This window comes from Glycine soja, chromosome 3 (genome assembly GCF_004193775.1).
Source record: "Glycine soja cultivar W05 chromosome 3, ASM419377v2, whole genome shotgun sequence".
NCBI classification, from domain to species: domain Eukaryota; kingdom Viridiplantae; phylum Streptophyta; class Magnoliopsida; order Fabales; family Fabaceae; genus Glycine; species Glycine soja.
In genome coordinates this window covers 30,394,501-30,416,725 of record NC_041004.1, presented here as the reverse complement: position 1 = coordinate 30,416,725, position 22,225 = coordinate 30,394,501, and the positions used below count along the sequence as shown (strand labels likewise).

At 34.3% G+C, this 22,225-nt stretch overlaps 1 protein-coding gene and 1 pseudogene across 1 annotated transcript; both read left to right on the top strand.

Moving 5' to 3' along the window:
- LOC114406414 overlaps positions 1-22,225 on the top strand; it is a 57,486-nt pseudogene that overhangs the window by 18,237 nt on the left and 17,024 nt on the right.
- Positions 6,903-16,070, top strand: LOC114406413 (glutamate--tRNA ligase, chloroplastic/mitochondrial-like). The gene is made up of 13 exons (XM_028369106.1): positions 6,903-7,169; positions 7,261-7,379; positions 8,144-8,265; positions 9,173-9,352; positions 10,006-10,124; positions 10,209-10,257; positions 13,165-13,266; positions 13,433-13,535; positions 13,659-13,722; positions 14,089-14,203; positions 14,356-14,456; positions 14,959-15,115; positions 15,540-16,070. Exons 1-13 carry the CDS (start codon positions 6,946-6,948, stop codon positions 15,762-15,764), a joined length of 1,680 nt encoding a protein of 559 aa, XP_028224907.1. The 5' UTR covers positions 6,903-6,945; the 3' UTR covers positions 15,765-16,070.

The window sequence follows — 22,225 nt, the reverse complement described above, 5'->3', positions numbered from 1 at the left end:
CATATTTAATTACATTTATATTTTAGCACAACTTAATTAATTGATCAAGTCTTCTAATACTAGGTTAATATAAAAAATTAATTACTTTTTGTCATAAAATCCAAACAACACATGCTAAAAATAACTTAATTTAATATATAATTGGGATGAAAATGTTATTTTAGTAATTTATCAGTTTAATTATATTAGCATTTTCAAGAAAACAATTTATTTTAAAAATTAACCAAATAGAATACCACACACACACACACATATATATATATAACAAAGATGAGCACATACTATAGATTTTCAAATACTTCCTTGAAAACCACATTGGTAGTTATATTTTATGGTTTTTCTTCTTTATCATGAATCAGAATCTTCGATCCACTTTTACTTTGAACTCTTGAGAATGCCACATAAAGTTGGTGTGATGGAATGAATTAGCGTCAAGCAATGTGTGATAGAGGAAATATGTGATTGGATTAGCCTGTAGCAATGTGTGATGGAGGAAATATGTTATTTGATGGAAGTTTTCCATGGGTTAAATAAGTTATAAAATATTTTGTTTTTCACTAATTGAGTTCAAATGTATGATTTTCATTTTATTTAAAAGTTATAATTTTTTTTATCCTTTTACCCTTAAACTATTTGGAGTTAAAACATTTTTTCTATATGTGTTATAGGCGTGAGTTTCAAATTAAAATTGCATCACAAGGGTTTCTTTCAAAGAGACCCTATGAAGCAATATGTTGGGACTAGCAATTCTGTAAGTGTCATTGATATAGATGTTGACAAGTGATCATTCTTTGATGCAATTGGAATTTTAAAAGAAGACTTTGAATATGGTGATCAACTGATGAGGCTATGGTAAAAAGGTGGTGATAGTAAGCATAAGAAGATGACTATGGATAGTGAAGCATTGGAGCTGTCTAATTATGCCATTGCTAACAGGTTTGAGGTGGAGTTGTTTGTGGAATGTGTTAGTGGTAATGAGGGGGTTGTGGATGACAATTTTTCTGGTGATTCTAAAGACATTAGTGATGAATCATTGAAGGATGTACAATTATATCACTCTGAGGAGGAAAATGCAATTAGATTGGATGATGATTTTGATTTACCTAACAAATAAAGAGGTTGGCTTTAAAAAGGTGTGTAATCCGAGGGAAGAAGGTAATTCAAGTGATGATGCTTGTGCTAGTGTTTTTGTTCATAAATATGATGACATACCTAATAGCCAATGTGTACGTGTTGAATTAATTGAAGTATCTGATGATTACTTTAGCCAAGATGAAAACTTAAACCTACCAAGTGAAGTACGGAGTGATGCATATTTCAGACCGATGGACAAGGCTGCTGATGGTAAGAAGGCTACTGGTGGAGGTAAGAAGGTTGCTAGTAGGGGTAAGAAGGTTGCTGGTAAAGGTAACAAGGCTACTGATGGAGGTAAGAAGCATGCTAGTAGGGGTAAGAGGGTTGAACAAATTTTTTTGAATGTTAATGGTAGTTTTTTGGTGTCACCTAGTTTGCCTAAAAATGATATTAAAGATGGGTATGCTAGTGAATAGTTATGCAATGATGATTTGGATTAAGACGTATTCAAGAAAAACTATGAAAGATTCAATAGCAAGTTGCTTTGTAAAGAATTTAAATGAAAGTTAGGATTGGAGTTTACTTCTCTGAAAGAGTTCAAAGAAGTCATACTGGAATACAATGTTTTAAATAGGAGAGAAATCAAGTTTGATTTCAATGATAAGAGATGAGCAAGACCAAGGTGTAAGCATAACACTGACTATCTAGTATATGTTAGTAAGGTAGGTCATACTGACACATATAGACTTAATACCTTACATCCTAAACACACATGTGAGAGGGTTTTCAATAATACAAGTGCTAAGTATACTTGGGTGGCCAAAGTCTTAGTCAACAAGATGAAGGCAACATATGCTGACATGTCTATAAAGGACATAATTGGTGACATAAGGGCTAACTACTCAATTGAAATTACATTGTCCAGGGCATGGAAGGCCAAACAACTAGCAAAACAAGTTGTTGATGGTGATTTTGTCAAACAGTATTCCCAGCTCTAGTCATATGCAGTTGAACTAAAGGATAGATGCCTAAAACATTCATGCTTAATTCGAGTGAAGAGACCATCCATTGAAGTACTACCAAGATTTGGTAGTTTCTACATGTGCTTAGAAGATCCAAAAACTGCTTTCGAAAAGGCGTGTAGACCCTTGATTGGTGTAAATGGATGTCATCTGAAATTAAATTCTGGAGGACAACTCTTGATTATTGTTGGCAAAGATCCGAATGACCAGTACATGCCTATTGCTTTTGTTGTTGTAGAAATAGAGACCAAGGAAACATGGAAATGGTTTATGAATTTGTTGTTTGAGGATATTGATGATGTTGAAACCAACAAATAGGTGTTCATTAGTGATCAACAGAAGGTAAAAAAACTATACACCTGGATTGTACATTAATATGTTGCTAATACTTTTTGGATTATTTTCTTGAGTTACTTTATGTGCAGGGATTGAAACAAGTTTTTTTGGAATTTCCAACCCAAATAGAAAGCACAAGTTCTGCCTGTGACATCTTTACAACAATTTTAAGAAAAAATTTGGTGGGATAATGTTCAAAGATCTAATGATGGGGGCTGCTAAAGCTACTTATGAACAGTTGTGGAAACACAAAATGCAGTAGATTAAGGACATCAACAAAGTTGCATATCATTGGTAGTATAACCTTGAGAGGAAAGCATGGTGTAAGTATGCATTCTCACATTACCCAAAGTGTGATATTTTGATGAACAACCTCAATGAGTCCTTTAACAGTGCAATACTAGTAGCTAGGGATAAGCCTATCATAACCATGTGTGAGTGGATTGGAATGTACCTCATGAATAGGTTTGCAACCCTTAGAGACAAATTGAAAAATTACAAAGGTGAGATGATGCCTAAGCCCTTGAAAAGGTTGGACTAAGAGGTTGAAAAGTTTGGGAATTAGGTAGTTGCTTGGCAAGGAGATGGAGATTTTGAAGTCACTCATCTGCATTCTGGTGAGAAATTATTATTGATATAAACAAATATAGTTGTTCATGTAACTTCTGGGGATTGGTTGCCATGCCTTGGAGACATGCAGTGGCTGCCATACAATTCAAAAATTTTAAGGTTATGGATTATGTGAATAACTATTATTCAAGGGATACATATGGTGTTTGTTATGACCATAAGGTGGCATCAATTAATGGTATAGATATGTGGCTAGTTATAGAGTTCGATGAAATTCAACCACCAAAATACAAAAAGGGTCCTGGTAGACCAAAGAAATTGAGGAGGGAGCCTGGTGAAGACCCTAGCAGGACTAGGTTAAGGGAAGACCCAACTCTATATAAATGCATCAGATATCGGGCAACAAGTTATAATACGAGGAGGTGTCCATTGCCACCTCCAGTAGTACCTGAAGAAGAAAATGAGGAACCTAGTGGAGCTGCTAAAGGTGTAGCTGAGGTTGCAACTCAATATGCAATTATTGGAGTTCAATATGGACCACTCGATGTAGTTGAGGGTGGCACAGAAGGAGGAGTAGAGGCTAGCACTGAAGGAGTAACTCATGGTGGAAATGAGGGTGCACCTGTTGGAGCTCAGACTCAGCATAAAAAGAATGATATCACATAAATCAAATGTTCAAACACAAACAATAAGGTAAAGTTTTCATACATGCTTAACATACTACATGGCACTTTATATAGATTAATTTTGTAGGGAAAAGTTGTGCAACAGTTTGTAAGAAAAGTTGTTGGTCGTCAACAACATCAGCACGCCAAACCTACAAATAGGCACACAACAATACTAATTGGATCAATGTCACTGTATTAATTTTGTACTCACTGCATTAATTTTCACAAATTTCAATTTTGTAGGGGCATTGTGGGCACAATAGATCAGTCAATGAAAAAGTACAAAAACTTGCTCCTAAACACAAGCCACCAACAACAAGCAAGGCACCAACAAGAAGCAAAAAACTTAAAGGTTGTCAACTAGCAACTGTTGAGAAGAAGGTTGAGTTGGGAATTAGACTTGTTGCCACTCAGGCCAAGCCAGGCGCATCAATTAAAGATACAAATGGACAAAAATAGGATTGTGTGAAATACTTTTGTAGTGGGGTGTGAGAATTTTATTTTGGGGTGTGGGAATCTTATTTGCTTTATTTTTTACTTTATTGAAACTATGTGCATAGTTTGTCACACCTTTTGTGTATTTGTTCTGGACAATGGACATATTAACTACTAATTTAGGCCTTTTGGGACCATGTCGTTAGTATATTGAAATCTCTTTTGCTAAATAGAAACTGCCACAAATGCTGAAGTAAACAATAACACACTCAAGTGTTCAATGAATGAAAACAGTAGGATAAAAAAAAAAGACTGAAGTAGTTTGACTTAAATAATGGAAACTACAAAATAAACAATTTTCATTTTACCATCTCTAATTTTTTTAACATAAAAGTACCTTGGAAATAAAACATTTTCATTTTGATACCTAAAATTTTGTTTGTTTACATCCCAATACCTAGAAAACAAACCATTTTCATTTTACTACCTCAAATTATTTTTGGTGCCTGATATCTGACATTGTTAGGGTTAGTAAGCCAATACAAAAGATCACAAATCAATAAAAGGTTCATAGTTAAAATTAAGTGTCAATACAATATAAATTTAACACATCATATACTCATATCATTAGAAGCATCAAACTACATCAAATACAACATAATTACTTTCCAAGATCTACATCTCAACCTACCAACCTACCAAATTTAAGAATGCAACTACCAAAAACCTACCAATACACAAATGGAAAATCAATTCCTTCTATGACCACCAACATTCATTGCAATTACAATGCTGAGTAAAGAAATGAACACCCAAAGAACTACAACTACAAAACCTAACAACTTCATTCTATTCCTTTCAGCAACAAGATTTTTCTTTTTCCTTCCAATTTTACTCTTCAACTGCACAACTTCAACTGATGATGCATGACATTCTTCCTCTTGTGCAACAATTTTTCCCCTCAAATCTGTTATTTCTTTTGCATTTGTTTTAGCTTCCTGCATGAAGCAAGTTTCAGCTTCAGCTCTTCATTCTCTTGAACATATCGGACCAACTCACTCTTTTGTAGACACGTTATTGCCAGCCTCAGCATCACCAATTCATTGAAAAAATATGCAAGAACTTGATTCCTACAACACAATACCAATTAAACAAGAAACACAACAAAATAAAATCCAAAACAAAACACAGAATTGACATTTGCTTACGTTACAGTATGGGCATCTCCAAAACCTTCTCCCCAAATGGTTCACACCGCGTAACATGAACATAATAGCAGGTACCTCACATTTGCATTTCACCATCGCAGGAGATGAAGACGACGATGATAACCCACCCTTTCCATTCATTCTTTCACCCATCATCCCAAGTGCCTCCTTTAGGGTTTGAAATTCCCAAATTCCTCCCTTAGGGTTCAAAATCTGCAACAACAACCAAAGACATGAAAATGGAAGTCATCCTTTTTTATTTCATTTTTAAGTAAAAAAACAGTAAATAATGACATGGTCGGCTCTGCCTACATGTTTAGTGACAAGACGTGATGATGTAACATTCCATCTGCCGCATCATTACTTAACAGAAAGAGACTAACGACGGGTAATAAAATAATTTTTTTTTAAATACTTGGTTGAAAACAATCTATATTATGAAAAACTTAATTAAGCCTTTTTTTATCCATAAGAATAAAAAATATGTATTACGACAATCAATTATCTCTATAACATGTTTATTGAAATACAATAGCATTTAAAACAAAAAAGCATATTCGGTTATGAATTTCATTAAATCGGTTATCACAATGAGAGAACAGTTTCTATACCATTTCTCACCAATTTTGACACACTTTTCCATATCCACCATTTTTTTTATTTCTCTTCTCACTATTTCATTTCAATCAAACGAACTCCAACTTTTAATATCCTCTTTATTTTCATCTTCTTGTTGTACCAAAAAAATAATCATCCTAAATGAGTAAGAGTTCTTACCTTAAATACTACCTATTTATTCATGAAATTCATCAAAATTGTTTCCCTCATAAAAAGTTAAAAAAAAATACTATTAAATCTTGGTAAAAAACATTTTAATAGTCATTATAATATTTAATTATTATATCATATTATTTGAACTCATTAAAATATCAACCAGTTGCCAATAGCGACACACCTAACATGACACCACCTTAATAATATTTATATTTTTATTACTTTTATAACTACTTTTTTTTAAATCATGTTATTGATACAGATTCTTTATCAATTTTATCAATGACTAATCTTTTTGAAAAATCTGACTGATCATCTTTAGTAAGATTTTTTTCCTTTAATCACATGTTTTTTCATCCAAGAGGCTCAAAGACGATCATACCATCCTAGTCTCAACCATAAATGATGGCATCAAAGAATGTTGCTTTTAGGACTCCACTGACATCTTATGAGAAAACAAAGTCTTTGAGTTCCAAAAGGAGTATGATCACAAGATTAAAACTTAAAGAAATTGATGGAGAGACACCAGGAATAAAGTCTCTAGCTTAATTTGACTCAACATGCAAAAAACTTATATTAGTCAAAACATAGTAAGGATTAATGTCATGAAATTGGTGGGACGATTTGTTTAATTTATTTCATTAACAAACAAGATTTCAGTCTCCTAAATAAATATGTGGAAACCATGCTTAAAAGAATCCAATCTAGTATGAAGTGACTTAATGGTTAACAACTATTATTTAACTTGTAAGAAAAGTTTTTTTTTTTTTTAATTTTTATTTCTCGGTCTAGACAACCAAATAAAAACCAAAGTTTTGAAACCCATTATCCAGTGTGAAGCAAAACAAAACAGAGAAAATGGCGCTGTTGTGTGGCGGCATGCCATGGTCGAAGGTGATAGTTCCTCCCATTTTCCACCACTCTCACACCCCTCGCACCTTCTTCTTCCAACGACGCCGTTTCTCAGTCTCTGCTCTCTCCGAACAACCACCACCCGTTCGCGTTCGTTTCGCTCCTTCTCCCACCGGAAACCTCCACGTCGGCGGTGCCCGAACGGCCCTCTTCAACTACTTGTTCGCAAGGTCCTTTTTTTCGACCTAAAAATTCGATTTTAAAATCTGGGTCTTCGTTAATTTTGAGTTTTATGCTTTGCGTATTGGGGTGTGGTTTCAGGTCCAAAGGTGGGAAATTTGTGCTGAGAATTGAGGACACTGACTTGGAGAGGTCCAGTAGGGAGTCTGAGGAGGCCATGCTCAAAGATCTTTCTTGGCTTGGACTTGATTGGGATGAAGGTTAGTGAGTGAGTGATTGTGAATTCAGCAATGATATATGGATACCTCTATGTTATAGAAACTTTTAAGGAAAATGAAACCTACACATGAAAATGAACATTTAGAAGAGATAAGATAATTGAATTACTGAATGAGATCATAGTATCTCTCTCTCTTTTTTTAATCTCCTGAGTGTGTTGCTAGCACTCCTCTTATATTCTCCTGAATGACATTTGAGAAACTCATTATATCTTTATTGCTCTCTTTTCTATCCCTCTTTTCTCTCTCTCTCTCTCTCTAGGTGTTGCATAACATAACAATGGATGTCCACTAATATTTTTCCTTGTGGAACAATGATATATGGATACCTCTATATTATAATCACCTATTTGACACCCCTTTTTATCTCTTTCTTCTTGTCACATTATATCACCTATTATTTCTACATCAAAAATAATTTGTAGACACCAAAAACCTATTCGACATTTGACACCTAGTGAGATAAAGAAAAAGAAGAAAGCAAAATGTAAGCATAATAGGTAAATGGATGCAATAAAAAGAGGGACAGAGAAAAATGGTAAGTGCTAATGATGTGTTTGAACTGATATGTTGTTCATGTATCATTAATCTATCTACATTTCTCTCCTCTCTTTCCCTTCTAGGTGACAAATTACATTGGGGTGTTCACTAATCTTTTTCCGTGCGCATTTTTCATGGTTTTGCTTTGGTGAAATTTTTGTTTATGGTTAAGTGTGTATTTTTGTGGGTTGTGATGAATTTGTTAGGGCCTGGTGTTGGAGGGGATTATGGTCCTTATAGGCAGTCTGAGAGGAATTCTTTATACAAACAATATGCGGAGAACCTACACCAATCCGGTCATGTTTATCGCTGCTTCTGTTCTAATGAGGTACTTTGGAACTTGCTTCAAGTGAATGTGTTGCTCTAGACTGGACCTTGTTTGTAATGTAGCCTTTGTTGTCTTAGCATTTGGGAAGGTTTTAGTGCCTACTGTTTGTGTGTTTTATGAAAGACGGTTTTTTTAATTAAAAATTGTTTCAAAATATTTATGCTAATTATGTAAGTTTTTCAAAACAAAAAAAGTAAACCCCTCTAAAATGCTTTGTTAGTACTTTTTGTCATACAACCGCTTTTTTTAAGCTTGAAGAAATGGTCCCAAATTATGAGAAGCAATTCTCTAAGAAAGAAAACGGTTAAAATATTGTGTATAAATCTGTATTGAGGAGACAGCTGTATTGTGTGGTTGTAAACAGCTGTCTCCCACTCCTTGTACCCTATATATATATTTAAGAGTGTGTAATAAATTCATGCAGTTGAAAATTCAAATTACTAGTGAAACTTAGTTTAGAAGCTGCTGAAAAAAAAAAACATATATTTTACTGAAATAAGCTAATACAAAGCACCCACTTAATTAAGATATGAAGCGGGAATTTTGCCCTTGTGCTTCAAAATGTGTCATGTAACAACTTTCCCTTAATTGCACATCATCGATAGCATTCAAATTTGAAACAGGAAATCGCTTTGGCTGTATTTTGTTACTCTGTTCGTTTTTGAAAGATTTGATCTGTTGTAAAAGCTTCATTAGCTTCAATTTTTGGTTCAGTTTATTGAAAAATGCTTTTCTCTAAGGTTTCTTATTTTTGGAATGTGTACCACTTAAAAAGAAGTATGACATTATGAGGCTGGGCCACTGGAATTTGGTCATTTTTTACTGAACTAGTTTTGGGACTTTTATATCTTTGGTCATAATTGTGTCAAGGTTACCCGTTAATCTTGATTTTTATTCATCTTGACAGGAACTAGAGAAAATGAAGGAGGTTGCTAAACTAAAGCAACTGCCTCCAGTGTACACAGGTAAATGGGCCAGTGCAACAAATGAGGAAGTAGAAGAGGAGCTAGAAAAAGGAACTCCTTACACATATCGGTTTCGAGTCCCTAAAGGAAGTTTAAAAATTAATGACCAAATACGAGGCGAAGTGAGTTCTTTCCATCCTTTTTCAGTTTTTACTTTCTTTTTTTCATTAATGGTACAAATAAATGACTTCAATTCTTTAAATGTATGTCACCTTCATCTCATATCCAGAAATCAACTGATATCATGGAAGTATTTTATTTCGTCCTATAATTTTCTATCCATGATCCTTTTAGAAACAGAAGGTTAATATAATGCTATGAATTTAGCTTTTTTTTCCTTCTTCTGGATTAAATGTTTTTTGTTCCTGAAAAATTGATCAATTTTGATCTTTGTTCCTATAAAAAATTTCCATTTGATTCTTAATTTTATTGACATAAAAACTTTTAGTCAGTGGCATTATATTTTCTCAGTTAGGTGATGACATGACAAATAGGTCACTTACATGTGCATAACCTGATTTTGCCGTGTCATCACTTTACGGGGAAAATCTAATGGCAAGGACTAAAGTTAGGGATCAAATGGAAAAAAATATTTTTCATTGGGGATAAATAAAAATTGGCTAATTTTCAGACAAAACATATTTAAGCATTTGTTTTTGTTTTTTTCCCTCATTTGAGATGTGCCAATCATTAACAAAATATGGAAAAAGATACATAACATTTCTTTCAAAATAACATTGACTGGCTACTAACTTACCTTGGTAGTATCTTGAAGGTTAGTTGGAACTTGGATACACTTGGAGATTTTGTTATAATGAGGAGTAATGGTCAGCCTGTTTATAACTTTTGTGTAACGGTGGATGATGCAACCATGGCAATTTCCCATGTGATCAGGTAGTATTTATAATTTTTTAGTTAATCAAAATGTTTCAGAAAATACTTTTCACTAATTTATTCTGTGAAATATTTTTAATTCAGGGCAGAGGAGCATTTACCAAACACTCTGAGGCAGGCATTGATATATAAGGTAAAGTAAAAACCATATAGACATACGTATCACCTTTTACAGCATCAATTTTCCCTTCAAATTCAAAGTGAGTATAGCATAGTTTGTTTCTCAATTCAAGCCAATACCAAAATTAAGAATGAATTCAATTAAGATATTGATTGAACTTGGTATTTATCCTGGCCTATTGTCAGAAAATGTCTAGATCAGCATGTATGTTATCATTGATAAAATTCCAGTTGTATTTTTTAGAAGTGATTCATATATTATCTACCTATATGCTTGCTATATTCTTAATTTCTTATTGCTTTGAAAAACTCATTCTGTTATGGCGGTTGATGTTATGAACCGGGGGGGGGGGGGGGCAAAATTATCGATGAATTTTATCTGACGTTAACTTTAATTAATAACTTGCTATGCAGTGAATTCAGGAAGAATAATGATTTTTCTTCTTTGATTTTTGTTTTTTGGGGAACGGGGAGTTGAATGGAGGTAGTGAAGAAAAATTAAATGTTCTATTGGAAGTGTGAAATCTGATCTGAAAGAATGGGAGTGACAGAGATGGAGATGATAAATTGTATGTAGGAATTCAGAAAACTGGAATGTTTGGAAAGTAAACAGTGGTCTAGGTTATGATATACAAGAGAGGTTTTATATGAAAGGCATTTTTTTTTTTTATGCACAGCAAAAATCTGATAGTATTAAAAGATAATCAGTACTAGGAGTACTGAGGAGTAACAGAATATACACAGGCAGTACTCTGCCAGCCCCACCTACAAAGATAAAACCACAAAGAGTGGATACCCATACAACAAAAGAAAAGGCCCTAAGACATTTCCTCCTTTAAGCTAGAAGACCATTGATTAAAATGACTATGGAAATCTTTCTCCATGCTGTTGATCCAAGACCAGGTGTGAAACACAGCTTCATCCATAACTTTTTCAGAGTTGAAATCCTGGTTGTGAAACACCAAGGCATTTCTATGCTTCCAAATAGACATGGATAGAGCTATCCAGAAAACTTCCCATCGCTTGTCTACATTGCTTTTCCCACTCCATAGAGAGAATTGCAGAAAATGGCTTTTGGGTTCAATAGAGAAAGGACCCTCTCTATTAACCCATCTCAAACTCTCCCACCAAAGGTGTCTAGTTTTCCTACAAGAAAACAAGATGTGGCCAGCTGTTTCCTCTTCCTGATCGCAAAGAGGGCAGTTATAAGAGGGCAGCTCCACATGTCTCCTCCTTAGGTTATCCCTAGTAGGAAGTCTGTTCTTGAAAATTCTCCAAGAGAAAGCACTTGCTCTTGGGGGGATTTTCAGTCTCCAAATGATCTTGGAAGTGCTGTCTTCCGCAATAGAATTACCCTCATCTTAAAGGAGATTGTAGGCAGACTTTGTGGAATAGTGACCAGCAGGATCCCCCCCCCCCCCCCCCCCCCCCCATGTGAGATAGTCCTGGCTTGAAGGATGAATCTGAACAGCCTCAATGTCAGCCATGAATGCTGCCACCATGTCAATTTCATGGTCAAAGAAGTGCCTCCTCCATTGTATCTTCCATTCCCATCTACCATCACTTAAGAGGCCCATTGAGTTAATAGGATGATTCTGTTGAGTGCTCACTTGATATAAGGTTGGGTACTTATCTTGGAGACTTAAATCATCCTCCCTCCACTTGTCTTTCCAGAATTTAATTCTGGTCCCATCACCCACCTTCCACTTCAAGTTATTGAAGATGCAATTACTATGTTGATGATGTTGGAAAACATGTCTTAAATCCTTCCACCAAGGAGAAAAATCAGCTCTATTTCTGCCATAGCATAAAGCATTCCAACCTCCATATTTAGACATTAATATTCTTGCCCAAGGCTGATGTTGATTATTTGCCAAATCCCAACCCCATTTACCAAGCAAGGCCTCATTGAACTTGGACAAGTCTTTAATCCCAAGCCCCCCTTTGATCTTGGGAAGGCAGATAGTATCCCATTTTACCCAAGCAATCTTGGCTGCCTCAGAACCTCCTCCCCAAAGAAAGTTTCTCTGAATTGAAACTAGCTTATTGACCACTTTTTTAGGAACTTTAAAGAAGGACAGCAGATAAATGGGCAGAGCTGTTAGAACAGAATTGATGAGAGTTATCCTTCCTCCCATGGAAAGACATTTCTGCTTCCATTTACTTAGTTTGAACTCAAACTTGCTAATGATAGGCTGCCACACGTTCCAGTTTTTAGATGCTGTCCCCACTGGAATTCCAAGGTAGGAGAAGGGGATAACCAGCTGACCACAGTTGAGAAAAAGGGCTGCCTCCCTGCACCACGATTCTGATTTCCCCAAGCACCCGAATTGGCTTTTAGCATAATTAATTTTGAGGCCAGACACCATCTCAAAGATTCTAAGTACAGATTTCAGGACTCTAATATTATCTGTAGATGCAGATCCAAAAAACAGCGTATCGTCTGCATATTGCAGAATATTAACCTCCTCCTTTTGACTCCCCACTTGATAACTTTGGAATAAGTTCTTAGAAATTGCTGTCCTCATCATTTAATGATGCCAAAGAGGGTGAAACATGATATGGTGTTTAGTAGAGACAAATAAATTTATAACCCCAGAATGATGGACAACATGATAAACATATTTCAAATCAGAAAATATAGTAGCAAAAGAAGATTGGAAAAAGTTCTCCTTGGTTGATTTATGAGATTGAGTGGGAGGAGTGTTGACCAAGTTGTATTGATTTTCAACAATAAGTAGCTTTTCCCAAAACCAAAGGATTGAGATGTCATTGTAGGCTTAAACCATTGATCAAGCTTTTATTTAAAATTTTCCTCATTCGTTTGTAATTCTTGTTTTTAATTTCTTTCTAAAGTTATGCAATAATCTACCTTACTAATTATGCTTTGTTCTGCATCTGCACATGAATGTGCTTACAGGCTCTAGGATTTCCAATGCCTTATTTTGCACATGTTTCTTTGATTTTAGCTCCTGATCGGAGTAAATTATCAAAACGACATGGGGCAACATCAGTGGGTCAGGTGAGGTTGATTCATCATTTTGTGTCCATTTTATCAATCTTAAAGTTATGTTATGACTTATGAGGACTTGACTCTTTTCTTTATAATTTTACTATATAAGTTCTCTAAAAACATATTCTCTTGTAATGATAATTAGTTTCAAACTCTAATAACTGCTCAATCACAGTTCCGGGAGATGGGATACCTACCGGAAGCAATGGTGAATTACCTAGCATTATTAGGTTGGGGCGATGGGACTGAAAATGAGTTTTTTACACTTGATCAACTTGGTTAGTGATTTTTGTTTGAACTCTACTTTTCTGGCATGCTATTCTTATAATATGTATTTGTTTTCTAAACAGGAAATTTGCTTGGTAATTTTCTTACTTTAGAATGCTTTTCTTGTGTCGCAGTTGAAAAATTCACTATCGAACGTGTTAACAAAAGTGGTGCTATTTTTGACTCAACAAAGTTAAGGTAATTTGCTGTTGTTTGTCTACTTCATATGAATAATCAGTGTGTTATTTCCCCTAAGTAATCCTATATCCTGCATTATGAAGTGAAATGGGTCAAATTTCATACAATTACTAATTTCAGATGGCCTTTTGTTCTGAATGTGAAATTCTTGTTCTTTTTTGTCAATAATAGGATACATGTTGCATTTTATATGAATACCATGTTTGTATGTATAATCAGTTTATTTAGTCATATTTTCACCAAAAAAAAGTTTATGTAGTCATATTATAATATTGAACTTCTTCAATTGGCTGTTCTCAAGCATTGTTGCCAAAAAATTAAACAATAATTAATGGCCTTGTAATTTCCTTGATGTCTTCAATTTAGGTGGATGAATGGTCAGCATTTAAGAGCACGTCCATCAGAGGAGTTGACCAAACTTATTGCAGAGTACTGGAAGACATCTGGCTTACTCACAGTATCAGATGGGCCCTTTATTGATGTGAGATCTAATTGCATGCTTTTTTGATTGAGTCTCCTTACAAAAAAATCGGCTTAGTTTCATTTTCTGAAGCATAATGATGTATTTATTATGGTATTTCACATTTTGTAACAATGGACTCAAGCGAGTGATGATACATGGCTGACTAACAGGAAGCAGTTCACCTACTTAAGGATGGGATTGACTTGATAAATGATGCAGACAAGGCCCTTGCTAACTTGCTTTCTTATCCTGTGCATTCTACTTTACAGAGGTGATGCTCGCTCGTATTCTTATTCTTCTAAGAGGATATTCTTCATTGTGTCATTGGCCTTATAAAATGAACAGGATTGAGATATAATAGGTTTTGTGAATTTATGTTTGCCGCTCTTTTAAGGGTCACAAACCATCAACTTCTTGTTAGTTATATACTCCCTCTGTCCCTAATTATAAGATCCTTTCAACTAATTCATGTCTTTTAAGAAAAGTAATTATCATATTAAATTTATCAATTATTTGTACTATTATTCCAAAATTATCTTTTTGTTCTCTCTCTATCCACTTACTTATTTCTCATTAATGTTTGGAGAGAGAATAATTAAGGGTATGTAAGGAAAAAAATAATGAATGCATCTAGAAATTAAAAAAGGGTCTTATAATCAGGGACAAGGGAGTAATTGTGTATATTATAGTTGTGGAACATGATGATGTGTTGATTCGTAATGGTGGTGGTTTATGCATTATAATAGTTACAACTTTCTACATGTTGATGGCAGCGATGAAGCAGAATCTGTCTTGCTAGATAATCTTTCTGAATTTGCTGCTAGCCTCTTGGCTGCCTATGATAGTGGTGATCTGGTAGCAGCACTTGAAGAAGGCCATACCGGCTGGCAAAAGTGGGTGAAAGGCTTTGGAAAATCGCTAAAGCGCAAGGTGAGCTGAATTGATAGTCTTAAACATCGCTTGCATTCTATCGATAAAATATATTTGAGTTAAATGTGTAGTCCTGTAAATAGGGCAATGTTCGTTTTTAGTCCCCTTAAATAGGGCAATGTTCGTTTTTAGTCCCTAAAAATAAATCTTTGCTTTTTGATCCCTTGTTGTTTATAGAAATGTGTCGGGTGAGGCAACATCACCAAAAATCGTCAAATGTTGGCCTTTTGTTTATGTTTATGGAAATAACTCAAATAAGGATCACATATGACACATTTCCATAAATGAACGACTAAAGGATGTTTTAATTTTTAGGGGCTAAAAATGAATACTCATTTGCTGGGACTACAAACACATTTAACCCAATATATTTTCGCTTGTCACGAATATGTAACTTAATTTTTTTTTCATCTTCATGTTCAAGGGAAAATCGCTTTTCATGCCGCTCCGACTTCTGTTGACTGGCAAACTCCATGGACCTGACATGGGGGCAAGTGTTGCATTGCTCTATAGAGCTGGGACTAGCAATGTAGTAACTCCTGAATCTGGCTTTGTGACACTGGATGAAAGATTTAAAATGCTTAGGCAAATTGACTGGGAAGCATTGTCCAAGGACCAACCTGTCAAAGAGACTGCTGCTCCTGTCTAACTTAGAATTCACTTTCAAGGTCTATCAAATAATACCATGGTTTTACACATCTGTTTGGAGCCTTCTGTTTTTTGTTTTTTTTTTCTGCAAATTTGACTAGAGAAGTCTGATTTGTAATATTTACCGAGGGATCTTTTATAGTCATATAATGAGTTCCATTTTGTTTAGGCAAGTTTTTATTTCAATGTGACTAGATATATTTCCTATTTTTGTAATTTGGAAACATGGATATTTTGGAGTGATGTTTTTTTTTTTTAATTATTTAAATAAGATATGGAACAGAGAAGCAGTATTTGCTTTTATATATATAAACTTAAGATCAAAATGACCACACGAGCCTAGTTATTAAATATTAATTGTTTATTTTTAGTTAATGGCTATTACTTTATTATTGAGGAGTTCAATGCTTAGTAGGGGTGAGAATAGGTTAGGTTGAACAAAGTTTTTGTTAAATAAGCTTAGCCTGTTTAAAAAACTCAAGGCAGAGTCTGACCTGTTATCTATTATAGGCTTTATTTTTAGGCTTGGTATAGCCTATTTGGAAACCTAGCTTGACATGTTAGTCTGCCTAGGATCTGTTTGGTGGTCAGAATATGATAAAATATAAGCGAACATAATAAGAACATGATATGATAAGCCTTAAACCTATCTAATGTTTGGTGTGTGTCATGATATGAATGATAGGGGGGTGGCAAAGATGATGGCGATGACGGTGGTGGTAGTAGTGGTGGCGACAATGGTGACAATAATGAAAATGGTAATGGTTGCGGTAGCAGTAATGACGGTGAGTGGTGGCAGTGATGGTGGTGGTAATAGTGGTGGTGACAACGATGACGATAATGAAAGTGGTGATGGTTGCAGTGGCGGTAATGGCAATGAGTGGTGGTGGTGGTAGCTATGACATAGATGGTGGTGGGAACAATGATGGGATTGGTGGCAACGACGATGTTGGTGGTTTTATGGCGGCGATGGTGGTTGTGGTGACAATGATGGTAGTGGTGGTAGTTTCGGTGGCAACAATGGGGGTGAGTGGTGACAACGACGGTGGTAGTGATTGTTATGACGACTATGATGGTGGTAGTTGGTATAATTGAGATTGTGGTGGTGGTGACGATAATGAAAAAAAGTAGTAGTGGTGGAAATGACAGTGGTTGCGGCAGCGGCGATGGTGATAGGGTTGATGGCGGTGACAATGATGACTACTATAATGATAATGGTGGTGGCATGGTGTGGTGAAGAGGAGAGAGCCACTATTGTAACATCTCAACTTTCGTAAACTAATTTAAAAAGAATTGTTATTTGTAAATAAATAGAGTTTTTTAAAAAAAATGATGAGGTTTTATAATTAAATAAATAAGGAGAAATAACTTTATTAATTAAAATAATGATTTGAGAGAAAATAAAAAGGATATTTTATTATTCATTTGATGGAGAATAAAATAGAGTTTCTTTTTTATAAAATAATAAAAATAAATAAATAGAGTAAATAATAGGTCGTGAATATCCCTAGCTTTAAATAGAAAAAATGTTAGGTCAGTTTACTCCTCAGCCGCCTCCTTCGCCTCTCAATTTTGTTTTTCCTTCTCAACCTTTCTTTTCTCGTAGACCACCAAACATGTCTTAGAAAAATGACAATATTGAATTCATTCATCGTTGGATCATCGTGAAATTTAAGCACCAGGTTCACAACCAAATTCCGAGCATTCTCACCGTTGGGAATTTCAAAATCATGCCTGAGCTTAGAGGAATAGCCTTCGCATTGTAGCCTTTTATTTTCCCACAGAAACCCAAAACTGTTTCGGTAAAATTACGATTCCAGATTCGTTAACCGTTGGATTGTAGTCAAATTTGGATATGTTGTTTGAAATTCAATTGCACATAATTTCACCGTTGAGATTTGTGTGATAATATTCGTGGAGGGAGAAAAAAGGAATTACATGAAGATATTACAAATGGAGGTTTCAATCCCTTCTCATTCTCTCTAACGTTTGGGAACCCTATCAGAGCAACTAGAGGAATCTCAGGAAATTGTTAGAGATGTCTCTATCGCTGTCGGAAGACACATGAGCCAGCTTAGAAGTAAGGGATGAGTTATTCACAATTGGGGGTTAGTGAGAACATGTGTAGGGATCTTTAGAGGATTAAATTAGGATTTTATTTTGGGATGTTTATTAAATTGCAATTTTTCCTTTATGATTATAAATAATATATTGATGTTTTAATGAGAATTGCTTGATAAATTGTGCTATTGATATTTGTGTATTTTGACCTATGATTTTGATATAACTGTGTAATATTATTTGAGGGATTTTACTCCCCAGGTTGTGATAGTCTTTTGTATAAATTGTTATATTGAGGATATGAAATGATGATTCAAATTGTGAGTATGTGGTGCATTGAACATGTGATGAATGATGGAATACATGTATATTGAGATGTGTATTATGTTGTGAGCTATGAATTATGCAATCACTCAACTGCAAGACCCTTTAAGGGCAACGAGTTTTGCACGACGAGTATTGTGATGGGATCCATTGTGCAAACCCGACGAGTTTAATCACAAGCGCGACGAGTTAAAATGATTTTGAAAATAATTGAGTAATTGTGTGTATTGCATAGTTCATAGGTAAAGTGTGTATGATTCATGAGGTGTGATAATATGTTATTTTGAGATTATAACATTGTGATTGAAATCGACTATATGTGATAAACTGAGTATGTACTTGATTGAGATGTTGTGTGCATTGAGTTGTAAACTGTGGATTGTACAATCACACGACTATAAGACCCTTTAAGGGCGACGAGTTAATGCTAAGTCCCTTTAAGGGAAACGAGTTAATGCTAAGACCTTTTAAGAGCGACGAGTTAATGCTAAGACCCTTAAAGGGCGACAAGTTAAAAATATTTGAGAACAATTGAGGAGTTGTGTGTTTTGTACAGTTCATAAATAGAGTCTGTGTGCTAAAACGTTTTCTAGGTTAGACCTGAATCAGGAGGGAGAGACCTTGACGAATTCTTCGGAGTGTAGGCCTTGGGGATCACCCGATTTGAATGCTCCTTTAAGCCTGTGCCAATCCCACATAGTATTTTCGCAAAACACTTTGAACCTGACTAGTCTCCCTATGATATTACCTAGTAAGAGTGACTTGACTTGCTAGTGTGTGGTTTGTCTTGTCATGTACTCCTAGGCGCCCGACGAGGTTTTTCATTAACATGGTACCACATTGCATATAGGACTGAGTCTTAGTGTATCTGTTGCATAATGCTTGTGTATTGTTCTATATTGATTGATTTGATGATATGGTGTTTTGACTATTGAGTATGCGAATGTTGTGAAAATGAATGAGACATGTGGTGAAATAACGTGAGTTTTGCTCAAGTAAATTGTATTTTGTTATATAATATTTATACCTATATGTTGTCTTATTTTTCTCTATTAGTTAGGAATGTGATAACTCACTCCCTCTGTTGTTTGTATTTGGATCATGTGATGATCTTGAACTTTGTGTTCGGTGGAGCAGATGACTAGGTGAATTACTTTAAGAAACCTTGTGCTGAAGGACGTTGGGACACAATGCTCTGATAGAATGTGACAATAGGGTATAAGTTGTTATATTAATTGTATGAGGTCTTGGACAACCTTGTTTTGAGCCGAAATACTTTATTAATTATTTGAACAAGTTTTATTATGGTGTTAGAAAAGTGAATGTGAGCCTTTTATCCTTTTGAAAGGCTTGTATTTAAATGTATTTTAAAAACTTTTAATTAAATTTGATCTCTTATTTCTTTTATTTATATATATATATATATATATATATATATATATATATATATATATCGGGATAAAGGATGTCACAATTATCCTATCCCATTGCTTTCTAACCTAGCTCCCCTCCTACCTCAGGATATGAAATTCACTACACCAACATGATACGATAAACAAATCATATCATGTTGGCGCACCAAACAATAGATTAAAGTAGGATAAGATACTTATCATATCCTATCTTATTCTATCCTAGCCACCAAATAGGCCCTTAAAGGCTTATTTCATATAATTTTTTTATATAAGTTTAACTTCTCTTTACATTTAATAAGTTCATAAATCATTGAGAAAAATTTTATGTGAACAAACTATAATCAATAAAAAATCAAAATTTTCGTTACTCAATGAATGAGATAAAGGTGAAAATAGGCAAACTAATTTTATAAGAGTCAAGTCTAACACATTAATAGTATGATATAAGTTTATTAGCTTTAAGATAACCTAGTTAAAAAGTCTTTTGTAATAACCTCTCTAATTAAAACATAAATTTATCACTCCATAAGTTTATATGATTGACTCTTATTGTAGGTTAACATTTGAAATATTTTTAAAAGGTAAATAAATGTATATTTTGATACATTATAACAATTTTAATATAATAATAATATTAAACAAATGATTATAATTTATACTTAAATAGGTCAACTTGTTAGGTCGAAAAGACTTTTTAAATGATCCAAAACCTGATCATTATAATTAAATAGACTTCTATAAAAATTTAGGCTTAACCTATTTTTGAAAAAACTTGGCTTGCCTTAGCCTGGTGTAGGCTAGGCAATAGGCCGTTGTCGGGATCTAGGCCTATTCTCACCAGCAATGTTTAGTCTTACAGTTGCTTTGTAATTAAGCCTAAATATATAATGGCAAATAATTCTTTAAATAAATTAAATTAAATAGAACATATGTACTCAGAGATGTAAAATAGAAGTTAAATTTGATATGGATAATTCATGTTATACAAGAAAATTCTATAATTATAGTAAAACACATTATTTTTATTTTATTTTTAAAGGAAAGCAACTTATTTTATTTGATTAAAAATGATAGAAGAAATACAACTTGGAATATGCTCAAACACTTGGTTGCTATTCTAAAAAAAACACTTGGTTGCTATTCTAAAAAATAAAAACACTTGGTTGCTAGCATAAAATCTTGATACTCTTGCTAGGAACAAGATTAGCTTGCCTCCAGATGAAATATTTTAAAGAGTTTCTCTACATCTCAACAAGATCAAATGAACTTTTGAAGATCCCTTTTCACGTTTAAGGAAACTATCAACAATGGATTTGCAATCTAGCTCAATAATTGTATTATGAGCTTGTCCTCCTGCAGCCAAAGTCCCCAAGCTTCAGGAATCCCCCTATGCAGCACAGTTTTTGCTTTGATAAATTGCCCATGCTCTTCACGTATACACATACCTACTCCAAAGCATTGTTGATGATTACAGAGAGCAGCGTCTACATTGCATTTGTTTTTGCCACGATAAAACTTCTTCTTGCTGAATGCGAAGATGAGGAGTAGCAGATACTCTTCTAACAGCAATCCAATCTTATAGTATAGATATTGGGCAGATAGAGAAACAGATATATTGGAGGATGTTCCACTGATTCCCAAACCTTCTCATTTCTCGTATGCCAAACCTGTCTAGCATGTGTGCATCCGAAAAAAATATTTCAATCATTTTCAGAATAGCATCACAAAAAGCATCAAGCATGTGGATCTAGATGGTAAACAACAACCACCAAGCACGTGGATCAACTGACGTGAGATTATTCCAGCTTAATCAGAGATCTCGATTTTAGTCTTGGGTATGTAGCTATGTTAAATATTTAAAAGGAAAATCTTGTCGTTTATAGTGGTCTTATCTGACTCAAACAGGATTGTTCCAATGAAGGATATTGTGATCTAAACCTTAAAAAAAAGATATTAAACAACAACAAAGAATCCTCCAGACAAAGTGTTTTATTTTCAGTGGAACATGTAAATTCCAGAGTTGCATCCAGTTGCCATGAACCTTGAGTCTCCATTATATGATGATAAGCAGTCTTGACAGTATATAAACCGTGTGCAATGAATCTCCAAACAACCTGGTCATGCCATGCGATGAAGTTATTGAAATTTAAGAAATAATCCAACTTCTTTTCATCCTAGTCATGGATATTTTCAGTTATTGCCAAATTTACTAATAAATAACTATCGTACTTTTAGAATTTATTTTATTTTATGTCGATGAAAAGCATTTTTCAGTCAACAATCGCAGACCAATCATATACAAAACAAGGAATTAAAACCTGATTAGCATTCAATTTTGATTACAAAATTGTGTATTCTCTAGGCTCTTTAGCTGTTTCATAACAATGTATGCTTCTGTTGATATAAACGTGAAAGACCTATCTATAGTAATCAAAAGAATGTTTATGATAATAATAATAATAATCAAAGAATGTTTAAAGCACTTGAGCAGAAGCACATAAATAACAATATTTAAAATACAAATGTGATGTTAGTCTTCAAAAAAATAAACAAATAAACAAAAAACGTTGATCAAGTTGTAGAGAAAATGTCATGACTCTAATGCAAGAGTTTTATTAATTGCAAAACATTAACCTTAGTATTTAAGTGAAGAAACATCAAA

What these genes read in the sequence shown, in the direction of transcription:
- LOC114406413 (XM_028369106.1), top strand. Translation starts at nt 6,946, where the DNA reads ATGGCGCTGTTGTGTGGCGGCATGCCATGGTCGAAGGTGATAGTTCCT. An exon ending in GCTGCTTCTGTTCTAATGAG is followed by an intron (nt 8,266 to 9,172) that starts GTACTTTGGAAC and finishes TCATCTTGACAG; the next exon opens with GAACTAGAGAAAATGAAGGA. An exon ending in ATGACCAAATACGAGGCGAA is followed by an intron (nt 9,353 to 10,005) that starts GTGAGTTCTTTC and finishes AGTATCTTGAAG; the next exon opens with GTTAGTTGGAACTTGGATAC.